The following is a 21,452-nucleotide window of genomic DNA, read 5'->3' on the forward strand; positions in this document are numbered from 1 at the left end:
CGTTTCTTGAGCTGAATTAAAAATGCATTTAGCGCTGCTTGTTAAAATAAGAATGATGGAACTATCCAAAGCATAGAGAACATAGAATGACAAAGAAAAGGGAATAGAATAATTTCAAGGAAAAAATTGTTCCGGGGCCGGGTATCGATCCCGGAACAATTTTTCCCTTGAAATTATTCAAATCTGCTTTACAGGGAGCTTCACCTGAAAGACTAGATTTGCAAAAGAGAATAGATTCAGAAACTATTGCTAACTAAATATCGTCCAAAAGAGGATGAACTATTAAAATTAGGTACACTGCTGTTAATTAATTAATTAAATGTATTAGAAGTACCTGCATCGTGAGTTCTTCTCCGAACATGCAGTACACGACAAGATTTAAGGGCAGGGACAGGAATACCAATATCACCATAAGGAAACTCTCCGCGTCTCCCCAGGTCTGGAAAAACAAGAGAGATGATGAAAAACTGTGATAATATTTGAGGTGCCTAGAAGCAAAGTCAGCAATCTCCACTTTGGAAAATTTTACAGTAGAAACAAAAAAATTTTTCAGGTGTTCACTGAACGACAAATCCATCAAAAACTATTTTCATAATTTGTAAATAGACAACGGAAAAGCAATTGTACATAGTATCTTTACTTCAAAGAAACTGTGGAACAATATATAAAAGCTTTTCATATGGAGATTGCTGTTTTTGCTTCTCAGATGTGGATATTACAGTCTTTGCATGTAAGATGAGGAAGATTACCAGGTTTTATTGCAGATTTCAGAAGTCATGTGTAATTATCAAATTTAATTCTGAATTATAAACATTATTTTACGAATAACAAAGCATACAATTTTTTTTTTACAATATTCAACATTTGAAACGTCTTATTGTTCATCTTGTTACACACACAATTCTGGAGATTCTTCCATGAGTTCACACGCACAGTCATTAGTGTCTACCTCATTAGATAAGTCCAAAGTATCACCATTGTCAATTAGTGGCTTGTAAATTATCCAACTTTGCGTTCTGACGCCAGTTCTCACTGAAGCGGATTTGAAGCAGTCGTTTGACTTCAGAAATTTTCTTAGGATGCACAAGATTTGGTTGTAGAGGTGGAATGCGTTTTGGAGCCATTTGAGTGACATGAGTTTTTTTTTTATGTATTTAAAGCAGTCTATGCCATGCATGTAATAGTAATATACGTTACAAGAGCGGTATGTTGACGTTTTCATGTTCGAGGGAAACATTGAAAAAGCGAAACGTAGTTGAGCTTTTTTAATTTCCGAGAACATGAAAACAAACATACCGCTCGTGTATCGTACATTATTTTGTGCGAAGATCGTTTATTACATACCTGAAAAACGAATTTCTAATTAGTTGCAATGAAATCTCCATGTTGGTTTCTGTTTAATGACGGCAACTTCGGAAAACCAAAATATCTTTCTTCAACATTGTTGCTAGAAAATGTTTTCTGTGTTTACTATACTCCAGCAGGCCGTGATATACGTCTGTCTTTTTTTCCCCCAGTCTATAAATGCGAACTTAAAACAAACGGTAAGGTTATGCAATGATTTATTTTTCATTTTAATATTTTAACAATATTATTTATATAACATATTGCAGTAATAACATCGGCATCTGGAATCTTGTTGATTTTTTCACGGCTTCCTTAATGTTACTTGTATCAGGAATGCAATAAGTTTCGTGGAGTAGTAGACTTTACTTAATTTTTGCAAATATTTAAAAAGAATAATTAACATTGCAATTTAGGTGAAATTGCAGTGGTAAGTTTCCAATTTATAATTATAACTATGTTAAACGTCTCTAAAAATAATATGTTAAAAGCCTAAAGTAGTAAAATGAATGTCGCGCTTAAGCGGTAAGAAGAGAGAATACGTTGGGAATACTGAATGTGGTATTTCACACTTACCGCGTATTGGTTCTGTGCGGAAAACAAGCAAATACGCACGATCTCGCACAAAAGTTTTCACCTCTCACCAGGATATTACGATTATTGTTGGTTGTCTCTTGAGAATGTTTCTCTATACTATTCATTTTACTGGAAATTTTATGATAGCTGTCTTCATTAAAAAAAAGTAATTTAGTGTACTTTTACCTCAGAGAAATAGAACTGACACTGTAATAAACATAATAACAATGAGAAAGAGGAAAGAAGACAGCTGACGGTCATGTGACCAAATGACATTCTCTGTCTGGCCAATGTGGATATTGCTGGCTTTGCTTCTCAGATTGTCAAATTTGAGCATGGAGATTGCTGCCTTTGCTTCTGAAGCCCGGTTTTCAATATGAAAATTAACCACTTCACTTATTATCCCGAGTTAACTCGGGTTGCTAACATGTATCAAAATTTATTAACCCGAGTTAACTCGTTTGAGTCCCATTGTCTATTTCATAGTGATTTTTAGGTATGTAAGAAAATTAGTGATGTACAGTGATTCTGCAAAATTAAATGACCTCTTTACGAAAATAAAAAATATGACACTTTTTTCACAAAACTGGTAAAATATATAGTAAGGGAAGATGTTGAACTATGTACAGCTGCTTTTGCTTCACATAACCTCTGGAGATTGCTAGAAAATACCAAGGAGAATCCAATGCTGCCATAATATAAGTTTTTAAAAAAAGGTGGAGATTGCTGACTTTGCTTCTAACCCCGCTTTTCAATATGAAAATTAAACTATTTACAGCTGCTTTTGCTTCACATAACCTCTGGAGATTGCTAGAAAACACCAAGGAGAATCCAATGCTGCCATAATATAAGTTTCTAAAAAAAGTGGAGATTGCTGACTTTGCTTCTAGGCACCTCATTTACAGTGACGTGTGAAAACAAAAGAAAGAGAAACTTACCACCACGGCCGAGAAGCAGGCGAAGCAACTTGCACCCATTATCATAATGAAGTGACCAAGAGTTGGAAAGTTGAACGTGCTCTCTATACCTTGCATGAATCTGAAACCGACAAGATTGAAAGAGTTAAAAGTGAAGACACAGTTTCGTATATACAGTTGCGAAACTTGGGATGATTTTTTGCATTTCTCGCGATAGTTGCTAGCCGCTTGGAGCGCTGTGAGTACTAGGAACAATAGACTGTGTCACTGCCATCGTGACCTAATACAGGCCCTAAGGCAGACCATGTAACTCGCTTAACCTGATCACGAATGGCGGCGTTTCAACCATATAAATTAGTTGGGATGCATAAAGAGTAACATATATTTCTCTAAAATGTAGTGTAATTGCATTAATAAAATTTAAAACTGATTATGAATCACTTCAGACATAAATCACTTGCGAGTTAAGGTGTAATATTATTTTTGGTGTGAAAATTACGTTGTTCGTATGTGTAATACTTGCCTTTATTTCGATTAAATATTGCGAAATTCTTTTACATTCATTTATGCACGATTCAGTAATTTTCAGTTGCACCGCACGGATATTTAGATATGTTGAAATTATAGGTTATGTTTACTGTCCCAGTTGCCCCTTTCTGTCTACTTTTAGTGGTCTCCAATGCCCTGCCATTCATATGGAAATATTATATGTCATGTTTACTATATCTTATATTCCTAAATTCGCAATTATATATTATAATTAAGCATAATGTCATGTATGATACTCCGCACAGTCAATTTGTCTGTATTTTAATACTACAATTGAGCATTGAATTATTGTATTTATCTACTACCTAAGAGACGAAGTAACAATCGTACGTACACTAATTTCATAGGAGTGGTATGATAAATTTTCTGTCTTTATTAAGGAAGGTAGATGTGCTATATTAAATCACGATATAAATTCTTTTTTATTAAACCTCAAAATAGCTTCAATTCTAAACTAAAAATGTTGATGCGAAAAGATCATGTTAACATGTAAAATTCTCTTCACATTAAAATAACACAGTTTTTGTAATTATTTCTGCAACATATTCTGCAACAAGAAGTAAAGGGAACTTATGGACACATTACACTAAATAAAACTTAGCTTTGATACGCAATAAAGTTATAATATAATAATTCACTGAGCTCCATACACTGAAATAGAAAACCCGAACATATATTACGGCCTGGTCTAGATCGAAAAAACATTGACTGTGCCGTATTTCGCAAAGTTGTGTAAACTGTGAAATGTTTGTTATCGGTTGTAATAACTGTAAATGGCTAAAATACAATAATTTGAGTAATAATATGGGACAAGGAGACTTTTGTTGCACTATAAATTCTAAGAAAAAGAGGTCAGAGTTATCTTTCTTACGAAAGATCTAGGAAGGTGAGTTAATAAAATATAATATATACTTTATGAAAATAATATATAAACCTTAATGCATTTCGTATTTCAATAGTGGAATTAAGGTGTTAATTGTTTCAAAAGAATACGATATCGAAAGTACAATACATTTTTATCGTCTGCTAGAGAAAGAATCTGTGATGAGGCGATATTAGAGATCTTAGTGACTAGCAACTATCTATGGAAGCGTATTTCAACTGTCTATGTTTGCATATTTAGTAAGTATTGAGCGAATAAACTGTGGTGAAGATATCCAATTCAACATTCATTTATTTGTTCTCCATAGAGAGAATTGACCTGAATCAAGATTTTGCAATTTATTAGGATAATTCAACACAATTTTTGTCCACGAGAAACTATTTTTTTTCCTTGTCAGTTGATTAAATATTTGACCGTCACATTAGACTCGATAAAACTGCCATCTGATTCTTGAAGTACGTTTTTTTTATCATTTCTGAAGATATGTTTAATAATAATTTTGGGTGCGTTGTGAAATTGCATTGCGTTGTTTATACAATTTTTTAAAATATTCTTTGCTTCATTGTCGGTTTATTTAGGAGTACCTTAACCTGGTCACAGAACATCTCCGAGCCTGACGACCATTGTGATCAGAGGTCTCCAAAAAGTGTATCGTCATTCGTGCTCTCGATGCTGCCCGCCGAACACAGCGTGCTGTAAGGCTAGAGAAGGGGAAGAGACTCGTGCCTCAACAGATGGGAGCGACCAGTGGGGGATCGCGGCAACGGTCTGCTTATGTTTACAAATAATAACATCAAAAGAATAAGAAATATAATACATTTGTACTGGGACATCATTTTATTTTTACTAACATTTTTAATATTAACCTGGCTATACCGTTGGATCAACGCCGTTTGTCACCCCCTTCCACGACTGGAGTTCGATGATACTGGCGTAAAATACAAACAAATCACTTTATTAGGTATAGGAGGGGAAAAAAATAGTTCATCCATTTACGTAAACTAGGAAATATCGCGCTTTTGAGTTTGATCATTTTCATTAGATTTTTGTTTAATCAAAATACAGTAGGCCCTACAGTATTAACAATGAGTGTTTTTACTCACGAACTGAGCTGTCCATGTGGACGTATTCATTATGCAGTGTATATTATACTGTCTACAGCACATTAGCGTACATTATAGAGAATGAAGTGAAATTGAAAAATAATCATAATATGGATATTTAAACACATTTTTGAAAATGGTGGCCGGTCATTTCGATACAGGCTTCAGTTCTTTTGTGCATATTATTGCACTATAGACTACTGTACGTAATTCCAATTACCAGTTTCGTCCTTCGTACTAGTAACTCATGTTGAAATAATTCTGTACCTACTTTATAAAAGAGTACCTTACGTACTGTAAATTCAATCTTCACTTCTGTCCGATCCGAAAAGATAAAATTACTCAGACATACTATCTACTGTCCGTCCAAGTGGTTATGTCGCAGGGTCATAGAAAGGGAGGAAATAACGTGACAGTTAATTACTTGACGAGACCCTTTTATTTAAGTTATTATAAACAGTTGTATAATATTACGTAGACATCCTATTCCTAACAGAAATTAATGTTCTCAGAAAAGAGCTAAGATAGCCCGGCCACTAGCTGGCGAATAAAAGCTGATGGGGGAAACCAGGATACGACGTAGGCAAATGGACGACAGTACCTGTGCGAAAATGATTCAATATTGAAAGCTCTTTCTTCACTGGAAAACGCGAACATATTTTTGGAACGTTCTGTTTACTATGACCGTAAGGCTACTGTGACTGTATATGCGATCTTGGATCTGTGTAGAGGGCGCTTGAACTTCATTAGTAGAAGGGGTGGGAGTGAAGTACATTAAAAAACTCAGGTACAATAAAAATTGAAGCAAAAATAAAATGATGTCCCTGTATATTATTTTTACATGCTATGAAGCTGGAGCCCCGCCGTTGCTATTGACACAACCATTGCAAATTCAAACTCTTCTGTTCTCTATACCTTTCGTTGCCTGGAAAAGATCTTCTACAGTTGAATTTTGTAATTACATCCAGAACACATTCAGACACAGTATAATGTTCATTACCTCCTCGGATGAAAATGGCTAGGTGAGCTTTGTCATTTCTATCTGTGCTTTCGTCCAATGCATGTGAGTAAGCTACATACTGGTTAATTGTGGTTTCGACTTCAGATTTAATTACATTTACAATCTTGAAATTCCTTCTCTGAGAGGAGCTTTTTTGCAAAATTCGATAGAAGCAGAATTTTTCGAAAGTGAGTTACATATGGATATCGTATATTTTCTACCTCCGGAATCGATCTATGAAATCAGATTTACCAAACCTTGATTCAACCCGTATGTAGAGACTACCAAACCTTCCAGGTTTTTTTCAAAACTCGATAGATCCTGTCACTTAGTGTAATTTCTGAAAAACTTGATTTTTTGACTTTTGCAAAAACGCTCCTCAATTGTAATTGGAAACAATTTAATTCTCTTAAACTTTGACTTTGTTCTGGACATAGTATTTTAGTAATGCCCTGTATGCACTATTTTACAAATGATGCTTTTGTAAAGAGCTTAATTGATTTTCCAATATTCCAAGCTAGAACATAGCTAGCAAGAAGCTTTTTCTGTTTAAGACTGAGGACACGTGTGATTTGTGTTTGTATTTTCTTGTTTTATATTTATCAAAATATTTGTGGGCCTACGCATTTCACCCAAAATGAAGCGAAAAACATATTTTTGTCATGCGGAACTGAGTGTAAACGTATTTTAATATACTGATTATTATGTATAACTAACAGTTATACAGATAGCCCAAAATTAAATTATTTTCACATGTCCAACATGCCTGTAATTGTATGATATTCTTTCTGAAGAGTCGAGTATTGTCATCGCATGTTGAATTTTAACACACGCTTAAGAATTTTCGAACAAATTAAGCATTTCACATTCTCCCTCCTAACACAAAAAAATTTCTCTTCCTATTCATCCTTGAATGTACTATGTCCATGATTAGAAGACATTGTAAAACGGTGGAACACTCCGACCAACACAATGATAATGGCAGTCCGCCACTGCTCTTCGTTTGCGCATAAACAGTGAGTACAGTACAGGTGGAGACGGGTGAGGCGGAGCGCGCTCATTACGTACTGGCTTCGGTTCCGTTCAGGGGCTTACTCGCGAGCACGCTTTTGGAGACGTCTGATTATGATAAAGATTCGATTCCTGACAGCGGACTTTCGGAAGGAAAGAAATGTTGTGGCGATATTACCTGTATGAAAACGAATCCTTCACACTGAAATTAAAAACATCCGCTCATTATCACCGTCATACTAATATATTTCACTACTAGTCGTAACCGTGCGCTCCGCTGCACCCGTTAGAAATAAATATAAAGTAATTACATAACATGGACTACTCACCACTCTTTATGTTGCTCCTCTATTATCTATACTAGTAATAAGTCTGTAGCCGAAATTTTTCTGGTAATTTTCGATTTTCCAAAATAATTGGTCCTAACATATATAATTAACCACCCTGAAACCGAAAATCACTTTTTTGAATTTTTTTGTTTGTCTGTCTGTCTGTCTGTCTGTCTGTATGTTTCTTACCTTTTCACCCTATAATGGCTGAACGGATTTCGATGAAAATTGGAATATAAATTAAGTTCGTTGTATCTTAGATTTTAGGCTATAAGGCATTCAAAATACATGATTTAAAAGGGGGGTTATAAGTGGGCCTGAATTAAATAAATCGAAATATCTTGCTTATCACTTATTTTTGTGAAAAATTTTACATATCAAAAGTTTCTTTAAAAATAATTTTCGATAAGTTTTATTCCTTGAAAAATTTTGATAGGACTGATATTTAATGAGATAAATGAGTTTTAAAATTAAAATAACTGCCATCTAAGGCGGTGTAATGAATTAAAAAACAAATAACTTCGTCTATAAGGGGCCTTGGACAGCAACAATCGAAAGCTATGAAAGATAGCCTACAGAGAATGTTTCTGTGTTTGTATGAAGTAATATCGGAAGCTAAATTAACCGATTTGTATAATTAATTATTATTTCACCATTGGAAAGTGTAGTTTCTCTAGATGGACATAATGCTATAATGTTATTGCAGTAACGTCTGACATAATATAATATAATATAATATAATATAATATAATATAATATAATATAATATAATATAATATAATATAATATAATATAATATAATATAATTTAAGTTATTTGAAGGGTTCAGAACCATAGTGGGCCAAGCGACATTTACTGAATACGTAGAAAACAAGGGTTAAAATTAATTTATTACCATAATTCAATGGAAACCTATAACAAGTAAAATAAAATATACACATTAAATCTAAATGATATCAATCTTCATTAAACTATGGTTGCATGTAATAACAATTAAGAAACAGGTTAAAGGAATTGTCATTGCACCAAATGAGTGTCTCTGGACCAAAATGATCGCATTTTAATTATTTGGATGCAATTTAAATTAAGTAACATATTAAACGATTTATCCTTCTATCAAACACGAATGTTCCCTGGATCAAACGTTCTATTTTAATTATTTAATTACTTTATATTTATTTCTAACGGGTGCAGCGGAGCGCACGGGTACGGCTAGTTGAAAATAAATCTGAAAAATGTTTACTTGAACGTCTAATGAACTTACTTTGCAGCATTTGCTGCACAAGCCACTAGTATTATAATAATCAGAAATAATGTAAATATTTTTAATTATACTCCAGAGTTTTCTGGTGCAGTTTAATGCAGTTAGCAAGTCTTTCATCCTCTTCGTCCTCGTATTTCTCGTCGAATTCCATGGAGCTTCCGTTCTCATCATCTCCTTCCTTTCCTTGCCGGTAACTATCCAGCTGCATTCCCACCTCTTGTAACTGGGTACACGCAATGGTAATGAGTACTACATACAACGTCATATAGCCATAAAAATTTGCTCCGTTGAAAATCAAGGAGTACAGCTGAAAAGAGAAAAAAATCACGAATTACATTTACACGTAAGCTAATTATAATATATCTACTTTTTTTGTTTAGAAATTGTTAATATATCAGAATATGTTGTTTGTTGTTACTTAGTCAACTGTCCGAAAACAAGTTTGAACATCATAAGTAACATCAATAAAGAATCACTCATGAGGCAACTTGGCCAGGAGATAATAATAATAATAATAATAATAATAATAATAATAATAATAATAATAATAATAATAATAATAATGGCTTTATTTAACCTGGCAGAGTTAAGGCCGTAAGGTCTTCTCTTACACTCAACCAGGATTAAAACTTGCATACACAGTTGAACATAAAACTAGATCAGAATTAAGTAATTACATACTGATACATAATGAGATCAAAAGAGGTAGTTACATAAAATTTACCTCATAAAATAAAAATAAACATAGTGAAATACATAGACTATTAATTTGTTAGAATCAAATACGAATCACATAAAAACAGAAGCCAATAAATTCAATAAAAAAGAAAAATGTACACAGTAAAAATAAAAATAAACACATTAGTATACATATTAGTATTAGATTATAATTAAATAGGATTTACATAATTAAACCAGAAACCGACAATTGAATAAAATGTACACAAAAAATAGATTAATAATAAAAAACAACAACACAGAGGGATACATATTGGCATTAAGTGATAAATAAACACGATTTAGATAATAAAAATAAAAAACAAAGAAAAATAAAAGTAAATACGGTGGAACACATTTGCAACACGTTAGGTCTGGCAACTCATCATAAGATATTTTTCTAATTTACATTTAACGGAAATTAAAGTTCGGCAGCCCTTGACTTCAGGCGGCAGAGAATTCCAGTGACGAGAAGTAGCAGGGTAGGGTGGCCAGCAGTGGCGTAGCATGAAATATTGAGCAGGGGAAGCTAACTCAAATTGTCTTCCATGTACAGCAGTGACAAAAAAATCGGGCCGACCCTTGTAGCTGATTTCAGAGCCTTGTTCATTCAGAGCACGATAGACTGGTGACTAAGACTTTCGTGGTTCGAATCCTGCCTGGGAAGGGAACTTTTTTTTTTGTTCCTTATTCAAATTTATTCCCAATACTTTTCGATTGCAGTGATATTTTACTACTTAATTAACTTAATATTCCCAGAACATGAATTTTACCAGCAATCGAAAAGTATTGGGAATAAATTTGAATAAGGAAAAAAAAAAGTTTCCTTCCCAGGCAGGATTCGAACCACGAAAGTCTTAGTTACTAGTCCATCGTGCTCTGGAGTGAACAAGGTTCTGAAATCAGCTACAAGGGTCGGTCCAGTTTTTTTTTTTTGCCACTACTGTACATATGAGAAAACGTATTGCAAAAATATAGTCTTAAAATAAATAGTAGTCAATGTCAGCAGTCCGAAGATTGGTTAGAACCTCGTAAGTAACACCGATAAGACATGACCTCAAATAGTACGTAGTAAATTATGATTTCATGGTTTACACATATCTCTAACAAATAGACACGTATACGTATAATTTAACACTAGCTTACTCCCTGTCATATATTTTAGAGAAAGCACAATATTAACGATCAATAAATACAGTATTATCAATTAATTACTTAAGTATGCGTCTGTCTTGGTTGTGTCCTTCACTGATAGCAAGGGAGTCGGTCGTTTTTTAAATCAAGTCAGTCTTGAAAATGTAATTGTCTTAAACATTCAAGTAAATTGGTGTCAGAAACTGTTATTTCACTCATTCGCTTCCTCACGTCTTGGGTTTCTGCCATCATGGAGAATTGCTCCGAATCAACAGACATAATACGGTTCGTTCTCTCATCGCAGCTTCAATCCGTCAGAATGCTTCCTATGAGGTTTATGAGGAGGTTGGTTGCGTCTCTTCTGATGGCTCTACTAGACGGGCTGATATCATCATAAATTGATCGGCAGAAGGATAAGGGTGTCATTCTGGATCCCACAATCCGTTTTGAGATGCACGAGCAACAGCCACAAGAGGTGTGTCGTGAAAAACAAGTCATATATGAGCCTTGTTGTCAGCATCTTGGAGCAGAATACCACATCACACACTGGACAGTTTTTGGGCTCATGTTCGGTGCCCGTGGCACGATCCCACGTGAAACTTTAAATCAACTTAAACAATATAAAATTTCTGATGCAACGATTGATGCCATAGGATCTCACGTGTTAAAATCACCCTTAGCTATAATTAGTAATCATTTGTACCCAACAAAATTTTTATTGTAAATGATTTCCTACGTTTTCTTATCTTAATGTTTTTTCTTTTTCTTTCCAAGTGTCACAAAATTGTTTTGTTTACTTATTATTCTTTATGAATTGATTAGTAGGCCGATCTATCGAACCCTTATTTAGGGCGGCTTTTGTTTCTACAAATTAACTCTCTATCAGCCACAGTGCACACTAATACTTCAACTAAACACAACTCACGAAAGGGATAACTCGGAAACTAAATTCTTTTCAATGTTAAAGCTAGCTTCTTGCGAGCCTTGCGACCAGGGTAGTTTTGTTAGAAAGAGATGGAAAATCTGCGGGGTGGGTTACACAGAAGAATGAGGGGATTGGAAGCTGGTGTGTGCAGGCTTAATATTTACTGCTGCATCACAAATCATCCTAAGCTGCCGCATCACAATATTTAACGCGTAAATATAAATTGTATTAAAATTAATAAATAGTTTTGTTCATAATCTGCAGGTTTGTTATGAAATTGTTATTAACTGGGGAAGCTGAGCTTTTTAGCTTACATTGACGCTACGCCACTGGTGGCCAGTTCCTTTTCCCCTCCAGTGCATACATCGCCGATTAGCTACATATTCCACTAATCAGACTTCAGATGCATACAAACAATAATTGTTCTTTCTCTAACACATATCATCAAGTGAGATGTACTCCCTGATAATAATACAGGGACATCATATTATTTTTACTAACATTTTTAATATTAACCTGGCTATATCTTTGGATAAAGGTCTAGAACCGGAAACACTGCTTGTTCCCCCTTCCAAGACTGGAGTTCGATGATAGTGGCGTAAAATACAAATCACTTTACTAGGTATAGGAGGGAAGAAAAGTAGTTCATCCATTTACGTAAACTTGGAAATATCGCAATTTTGAGTTTGATAATTTTCATTAGGTTTTTGTTTAATCAAAATACAGTACTGTATTAACAACAAGTGTTTTTACTCACGAATTGAGCTATCCATTCGGACGTATTCATTATGCAGTGTATATTGTACCGTTACAGCACATTAGCGTACACTATAGAGAATGAAGTTAAATTGAAAAATAATCATAATATGGATATTTAAACACATTTTTGAAAATGGTGGCCGTTAATTTCGGTACAGGCTTCAGTTCTTTTGTGCATATTATCGCAATATAGATAACTGTACCTAATTCCAATTACCAGGTTCGTACTTCGTATCAGTAACTCATGTTGAAATAATTCTATACCTACTCTATAAAAGAGTACCTTGAATGAATGAATGAATGAATGAATGAATGTTAGCCATGATGTCCCATGTTGGGCACAGGCCTCCTGTGATGGGGTTAGAACCCCCTCGACAGGGATGGCTCAAGTGTACTCGCTTGGTGAGCCAATCCAGGCGAGCTTGTCATGTATACTACTTTTGTGACATGGTTAATAACTCTGTTAGACTTTAACTAGTCTCAGCACCCTGTTCTTTGTTCATTTTTTTTCTTGCACTACATACATTATACTGACACCGGCACTTTGACAAACACTGTTTGCTATTTACACTATTTACCTGAAACTTTCTCAACACTGACTTTGTTCTTTGCTGTATCCGACCATTGTTTCCCCGCCTCTCTGGTAAACATGTCAGACCATCCGAGCCGTGGTCTTCCCTGTCCTCTCTTTCGAAGAGTACCTTACGTACTGTAAATTTAATCTTCACTTCTGCCCGATCCGAAAAGATAAAATTACTCAGAAATGCTATCTACTGTCCGTTCAAGTGGTTTTGTCGCAGGGTCGTAGAAAGAGGGGGGGGAAATCACGTGACAGTTAATTACTTAACGAGGCCCTTTTATTTAAGTTATTTTAAACAGTTGTATAATATTACGTAGACGTCCAATTCCTAACAGAAATTAATGTTTTCAGAAAAGAGCTAAGACAGTCCAGCTACTAGCATTTACAGAGGGGGGACCAGAAGCAGGTGGGAGAAACCGGGATGCGACGTAGGCAAACGGACGACAGTACCTGTGTGAAAATATGATTCAATATTGAAAGCTCTTTCGTCACTGGTAAACGCGAACATATTTCTGGAACGTACTATAATCACTAACTCAGTACTGTATACGCGGCCTTGGTTCTGTGTGGAGGACGGTTGGAAGTTTACTAGTCGAGGGGGTGGGAGTGAAGTACATTCAAAAACTCAGGTACAAAAAAAATTGAAGTAAAAATAAAATGATGTCCCTGTAGATGAACATATCAGTCAGAACCTCAATCACAGCTAATATTAGCATATATACATTTCTATTCTCTTTGTGCTCATGACGTTAAGTTTGAAATTAAAGTAACTTAACCCAACATAATTAATAAACCATGAATGTTTAACTTCGAATATAACCTATATTCTCACTCTTGAAATGTCAATATTGTTTCACATACGTTTTCCCAATGCTGGATTAGGAAATTGGAAGATTTGTATTTTTTACTAAAATTTGGTTTTTTAGTGGCAAACTCGATTATTAGTAGGTATGTGTATTTATTTGTGCGAGATCGTGCGTATTTGCTTGGTTTCCGCACAAAACCAATCCGCAGAAAGTCTAAAATTCCACATTCAGTATTCCCAACCTAACACACATAACAATTTCCCTCTTCTTACCGCTTAAGTGACATATTGATTTTACTGCTTGAGGCTTTTAACATATTATTTTTAGAGACGTTCAACATAGTAATAATTATAAATTGGAAATTTACCACTGCAATTTCACCTAAATTGCACTGTTAATTATTGTTTTAAATATTTGCAAAAATTAAGTAAACTCTACAACTACACTAAAGTTACTGCATTCGTGATGCAAGTAACATTAAGGAAGCCGTGAAAGATATTTTCCATTTCTAAACATCTCCTTGACCGGCAAAATTAAACTTGCCGATGTTATTACTGCAATATGTTATATAAATAATAGTGTTAAAATATTCAAATGAAAAATAAATCATTACATAACCTTAACGTTTGTTTTAAGTTCGCATTTATAGAGTGGAGGAAAAAAAAAGACAGACGTATATCACAGCCTGCTGGAGTATAGTAAACACAGAAAACATTTTAAAGCAACAATGTTGAAGATAGATATTTTTGTTTTGCAAATTTGCCGTCATTGAACAGACACCAAGATGGAGATTTCATTGTAACTAATTAGAAATTCCTCTTTCAGGTATATAATAAACGATCTTCGCACAAAATAATGTACGATACACGAGCGGTAGGTTTTCTTTCAATTCTCGGAAATTAAAAAAGCTCAACTACGTTTCGCTTTTTCAAACTTTTCCTCGAACATGAAAACTTCAACATGCCGCTCTTGTAACGCATATTACTTTTAAAGCAACAATGTTGAAGATAGATATTTTTGATTTTCAAATTTGCCGTCATTGAACAGAAACCAAGATGAGATTTCATTGCAACCAATTAGAAATTCCTCTTTCAGGTATGTAATAAACGATCTTCGCACAAAATAACGTACGATACACGAGCGGTAGGTTTTCTTTCAATTCTCGGAAATTAAAAAAGCTCAACTACGTTTCGCTTTTTCAAACTTTTCCTCGAACATGAAAACTTCAACATGCCACTCTTGCAACGCATATTACTATTAAAGCAACAATGTTGAAGATAGATATTTTTGATTTGCTAATTTGCCATCATTGAACAGAAACCAAGATGGAGATTTCATTGCAACTAATTAGAAATTTCTCTTTCAGATATGTAATAAACGATCTTCGCACAAAATAATGTACGATACACGAGCGGTATGTTTTCTTTCAATTCTCGGAAATTAAAAAAGCTCAACTACGTTTCGCTTTTTCAAACTTTTCCTCGAACATGAAAACTTCAACATACCGCTCTTATAACGCATATTACTATTACACTGCAAGTAGCAAACACCCGGTGGCCGTGGTAACTTAATTACATATAATAATTACAATTAATAAGAGATAAAATAACCTCATTAACAAGTTTACCTAATTTTTCATTCATTCATTCATTCATTCATTCATTCATTCATTCATTCATTCATTCCATGTTTTGCCCAAGAGCAGGTATTTTACAAGATTTTATGGCAATAATCCCATCTCGTTAGAAAGAACTGGTCTAGACTATATAAGTATGTCGCGGAATTTAAGATTACAACTTTAGCGTGCTGCATGTTGAAAAAAGTTGAAAAACGCTGGTTTAGACTACTTAGCCACCATGGTGCACCGCAAGGACTATACTAGGGGCAGAAGAAATCGGCGGGGCTGGCGAACCCCTACTTCTCTATCCCGACTCCTACACCCCTCAGAACCTGCTAGGTCTATGGTCCTGTTCCAAATAACTCCATTATACTTTTTCACTGCAGGAAAACTTAGAAAATAAATGAAATAATAACGTGATATCACAGTCTACTATATGCAGTCGCGAAGCTTGAGGTGTTGGTTTTGCAAATCTCGTGATAAAGCGCTCCAAACGGTTAGAAACTAGAAACAATAGACTGTCCATGGTCGACTTTGGACTGTGTCGTATTTCTATCGAGTGCTAGCTCGTTGCGTATTTCACATTGATGCTTGTGAAATGTTCGTTATTGGTTGTAATGAAAATTTTAATGGCTAAAATACAATAATTGGAATAATAATATGGGACAAGGAGGAGACGTTTATAGTGCTATAAATTGTAGCAACAGTAAGAGAAAGAGGCCAGAATTATCCTTTTTCCGATTTCCGAAAGATTCAGAAAGGTTCCTGGATTTCCACAAGAATGCTGTGCAGAAACAAAACTGTTAATTTGAAGTTCTTTATAACTGTTAGAATACATTATATCCTTAAATTTCACAATGAAATGTTTCAGTCTAACCGAAAGGACATTAGATACCGGTTAAAGTTCTGTCACTTAGGCTGCTAAATTTCCAGAGAAATAAAGGTTAGATCTACTTTTTTTTTTTTCAAAGGATATATTTTTAATTTTAGCTATTAATTTTGTTAAAGACGTAGAAAAATTAAGTTTGTTTTAATGAAATTTATTGATCACGTTTTATTTTCAATTCTGGTGGGATTATTATTGTTTAGGCGTACTTTTTTTTCAAATATATGTTTTTAATTATAGCTGTTAATTTTTTTGTTATTTTTATTTGTTACTTTACTAGAGACGTAGAAAAAGTAAGTCTGTTGCAATAAAATTTATTGATCACGTTTTATTTCCAATTCTGGTGTGATTATTATTGCTTAACCTCATCCCACTTTGTTAACTACGTAAGCCTACACCACAAGTACCGGTACACTTAAGTTACTCCATTAATTCATATTTCCATTATTATTGTTGTAAAGGGAAATGCAAATTAATATTTATTGGTTTCATAGTTAATTATCGCTATAATCTTGAATGAGTGAAGCAATTATAGTAAATTTCAGTTCGTTTTGCACAAACAAAAATAATATTAACCTATTTCTTGCAGGTATCTTCGAGTTTATGGTGGAATTTAATATACTTCATTAAAATAATAAATTAACTTTATGCATTTAATATTTCAATAATGGAAGGAAGGTGTTAATTTTTCCAAAAGATCACAACAAAAGTGTAACATATTCTGTCGTCTGCTAGGAGAGAGATCTGCGATGATGAGGCGATAGTAGCGATCCTAGTGGTGGGCAACTACCCATGTTTGCATTTTTACTACATATTGAGCTTCGCGACTGTATATAGTAGACTGTGGTGATATGTAGTAATTACATATAGGGCCTACGTTCTTTACTCAATTTTATCAACAGTAATCTCACTAGAGGTTTTGATTTATCTAGAGAAAATCAAAACTCGAGTGGGATTTAAATGACTATTACACGATTAGAAGAAAGTATATAAAGATCATAAGTAACAAAGTACTCCAAAACAATAAAATATTAATTGACTTACGAAAATAAACCTGTCTTCAAATGTATTATTGCACCATTACGCTAGATGGCAGTTGGACCAACTATGGAATCTTCATTAAACTCTGTAGACGGTTACTAGTCAAGAAGGCGTTGTTGCTTCAGTTTCGTTTTTATTAAAACATTTGCATTCCACTTCAATCATCCGGATCCCAGTAATCAACGTCACTTGACAGATGATTTTCAATAAATCTTAGTATTAAACAACCTCTGATACGTGACTATCCATAATATCATATAGCAGAAGCTATAACATAACCTAAATAATATACACAAGTGTTAGAAAAGTTTTAATTAACGACGATGACAAAAAATAAACGTGAGTAATTTTAAAAGGAATAATTATTGAATGTACAGTTTTCAAATTTGAATGTGGTTGGTGGTTCAATTGATGTTATATTGGACGTGTGTGTAATAGAAGTGGAACTCGTTGATTTAGGCCTACATGGTGTATTCAACCTATTCAGGACTTCCGAATGGTGCTCTTCATTTATTTGTAAATAGGATTTCAGAAGATGCATAGGTATGATCAGTGATTTTTATTAATTCTTGTTCTTGAATGCCAATGCGAGTCATATTTGAAACTGCTGTGCATTGACTGGAGTGGTTTGTAATTTTATATATATATATATATATATATATATATATATATATATATATATATATATTGTTTTTGACGTCCAGACCAGCGCAGTTTCAAATGTTGGCAAACAAAGAAACAAATGCTAGGGACGCGAAAAAATTAAACAAATGCTAGGGACGAGATAAAATTGTGCGATAAGGAGCCATGATTGGTTGAAATACGTCCTTTCGTACCGTTTTATTGGTCAAAAGTAGTATGACATAGTAAGAGTGTAATAGTCATTATAATATTTTGCCATTTAAGTCATTTCACAAATGCAATAAAGTGTAATGTAAATCTAATACAAATCAAATATTTAGCGTTACACAAATACTTTGTATTTATGTACAGTATTTTCAGAATGTTGTGTTGAAGTAGTAAATACTAAATAATGTTTATGCAGTATACTTACCAACTTCATAAATCACGATAAAATTAAACATTGAAGTACAAAATATTAATGTATGTTTACTGATTGTGGAATAACATGAACGAGTTTCGTAATGAAAGCACACTTACGAATGGCTTAGCTTAATAAAGTAAATAATATAATAAGTATGACACAAAAAATCGTTTTATAAATTGGGCACTGAGGACTATTCTGATTCTATGCGGTGAGTTTTATTGTCTTGTTTATGCGTCTGTATTATTGAAGTCCATCAACAATTCAATACAAGAAGTGTTGAAATAGCATATATTTAATGAAAAGTCCATAAAATAGTGGCCAGTCACAAAGTTAATGCGTTATTGACAAGTTATTAAATAATATTTCATTTTATGATCCTAATAATATTTGTTCCCCATACGTAATTTATTTTACCTAATTATAACTAACACTGGAGCTCCTAAAAATTTAGCAGTCAAGAACATGTATTAGACTATAATATAATACTCCATTTGACAGAGATATAATTAGCATATCAATTAAGAAATTTACCTTATTCCGTGAACAATTTCTAAAAAAAATTAAATTAACTTAATAATGGTCTTCAACAACCCAAATAATGAAACAATTTTCTATTGTTAATGTCTTAAATAAGCAACTTAAAATAGCATAAAATAAAATGTTACAATATCTAAAAAAATATTATTAATTTAAATGTCATCATCATCATCATCATCTTCACTTTATGGTTTAGGCTCAGTGCCTGTTCCGTGTTCACATTTTATTCAGTTCCACCTCTTCCTAGGACGTCCGACATCTCTTTTGCCTTTAGGTTGGTACTGTTGTATCAGCGCTGGAGTTCTTTCATTATCCATTCGAGACAGGTGTTCTTTCCACTTTCCTTTATTATCTTCAACTTTATCGTTTATGTTGTATATATTTAATTCTTTATGGATATCCTCATTTCTTATCAGATCCCTTCTTGTACATCCCTTTACTCTGCGAAGAATCCTCATCTCTGCAGCCTGTAATTTACTTTTATCTCGTTCTTTAATTATCCATGATTCGCTTCCATATGTCAACACAGGTACTGCCATAGTTTTATAGAACTTTAGTTTTGTTTCTTTTCTAGTTTTATTTTTTAGTGTTCTATTTATTGTTCCGCATATCCACTGGAATTTGCTTATTTTGTTGTCAATATCTCTCTCTACATCATAAGTTATGTTACAACCTAAATAATCAAAATGAGATACTTGTTCTATGGGCTTATTATCAACTATTATTTTTGTACGAATTGGAAATTTACCACTGTGGGCCATTACTTTAGTTTTATGAGTTGATATGCTCAAATTATAGTCTTCTTCTCCTAGTAGGTGTAGTTTGTGAATGGCATATTGCAATTTTTCTTCACTGTCTTGTATTAATGTTACATCATCGGCAAACATTAGAACATTTAAAAATGTATCTTTACTAATCTTTATACCTGGATTCACCTCCATTTTCTATTTTTTAATTAAGTCATCTAGATATATGTTGAAAAGACTAGGTGATAGGCTACAACCTTGTCTGAGTCCTTGATTTATTCTTATTTCTTCTGTTTTCGATGTTCCTGTGTTTATTATTATCTTTGTATCTGTGTAGAGGCATTTTATTATTTCTTTCAAATGTGGAGGGTAACCTGTATTATACATTATTTTCCATAATATGGATCATTCTACACAATCAAAAGCTTTATCGAAGTCAACGAAAGCTATGTGCGTTTCTAGATTGACTTCTCGTTGTTTCTCTAAAATTTTCTTCTTCTTCTTCTTCTTCTTCTTCTTCGGCACTACGGCCCTTGTAGTCTAGCCTTGGCCTCCCTTAGGATCTTGGTCCATTCCTGTCCAACCAGAGCCTTCTGCCTCCATCTTCTCACGCCTAGAGTCCTTAAATCGTCCTCCGCTCCATCCAACCATCTTAGTTTCTGTCTGCCAATATTGCGCCTGGCTTCTGGTTTTGTGTTTAGAATCTTTTTTGGTATTCTCTGATCATTCATCCTGATTACATGTCCTAACCATTCCAACCTACGGGCTTTGATTTCAGCAACAATATCTGGAGATTTATATTGAGTTTTCAGTTCTGTATTATATCTAATCCTCCAGTGCCCATTCTCATATTTAGGACCATACTAAAATTCTCTTTATACTAAAAATATTGTCACTGCATGAGCGCCCTTTTCTAAAACCCATCTGCTCTTCTTCTAGATTCACTTCAGATATCATTTTTAGGCGATTATTAATTATTTAAATATATATTTTATAAGTAGTATTTAATTTAATGTAAAATTCCATATTATCTACATCTGTCCGTGTATTCTTTAAATAAATATATATAAAATTAGGCTCCATAGGATGATTGTTTTACTACTATTCGTCTCCTTTTTGCATAAATTCTCTGGACAGATCGTAAAGAAGCGCCACTGGCCTTTGACAGTGACTGTCTGCATTGATGACAACACATTTTTAATGTTCTCATCAGAGACCTGCAAGAGAGCGATGCTTAACGATATCTGAGATCGGTTTTACCAAATGCACTTCGTGTGTAATCGCTCGAGCTCGGGTTTGGCCTGCGCTCGCTCGAGCTCGCCCGGGGGATCGCTCCCCTGTCGGAACGAGCGCTCGCTTCAACCACTGTACGCGAAGCAGTATGCTACAGTACAACGTAGTTCAGCATTGGTAAAAATCGAATGCATTCATTTGATTATCAAAACCATTCGAAATAATAGAAATATTCACAATATCACTTGATTATTCATTGATTTTGCTTACCACCACAACAAGCCGTATGAAGTTACACAAAATATGTACTCGCATAACAGAATATGTTCCATTTTAAGATAATGATAAGAGCTTCGAGTTCAGAATCATATGACGCAAAAATAGAATGATAAGCTTCGAATGTTCTGTGTGGTTGTAGCGTACTGACTCTTCTAACAGCCCCAGTA

General features: G+C 33.9%; 1 protein-coding gene across 1 annotated transcript in view; it reads right to left on the minus strand.

Moving 5' to 3' along the window:
- The window catches only part of LOC138702187 (odorant receptor 2a-like), a 46,019-nt gene that overhangs the window by 15,810 nt on the left and 8,757 nt on the right, over positions 1-21,452 (minus strand). The window contains exons 3-5 of the mRNA XM_069829792.1: positions 9,048-9,283; positions 2,859-2,958; positions 335-439 (exon numbers count right to left, since the gene is read on the minus strand). Coding sequence (XP_069685893.1) covers positions 335-439; positions 2,859-2,958; positions 9,048-9,283 — 441 coding nt within the window. The remainder of the gene's footprint in view (positions 1-334; positions 440-2,858; positions 2,959-9,047; positions 9,284-21,452) is intronic.

The sequence above is a fragment of the Periplaneta americana genome, chromosome 6 (assembly GCF_040183065.1).
Source record: "Periplaneta americana isolate PAMFEO1 chromosome 6, P.americana_PAMFEO1_priV1, whole genome shotgun sequence".
In the NCBI taxonomy this organism is placed as follows: Eukaryota; Metazoa; Arthropoda; class Insecta; order Blattodea; family Blattidae; genus Periplaneta; species Periplaneta americana.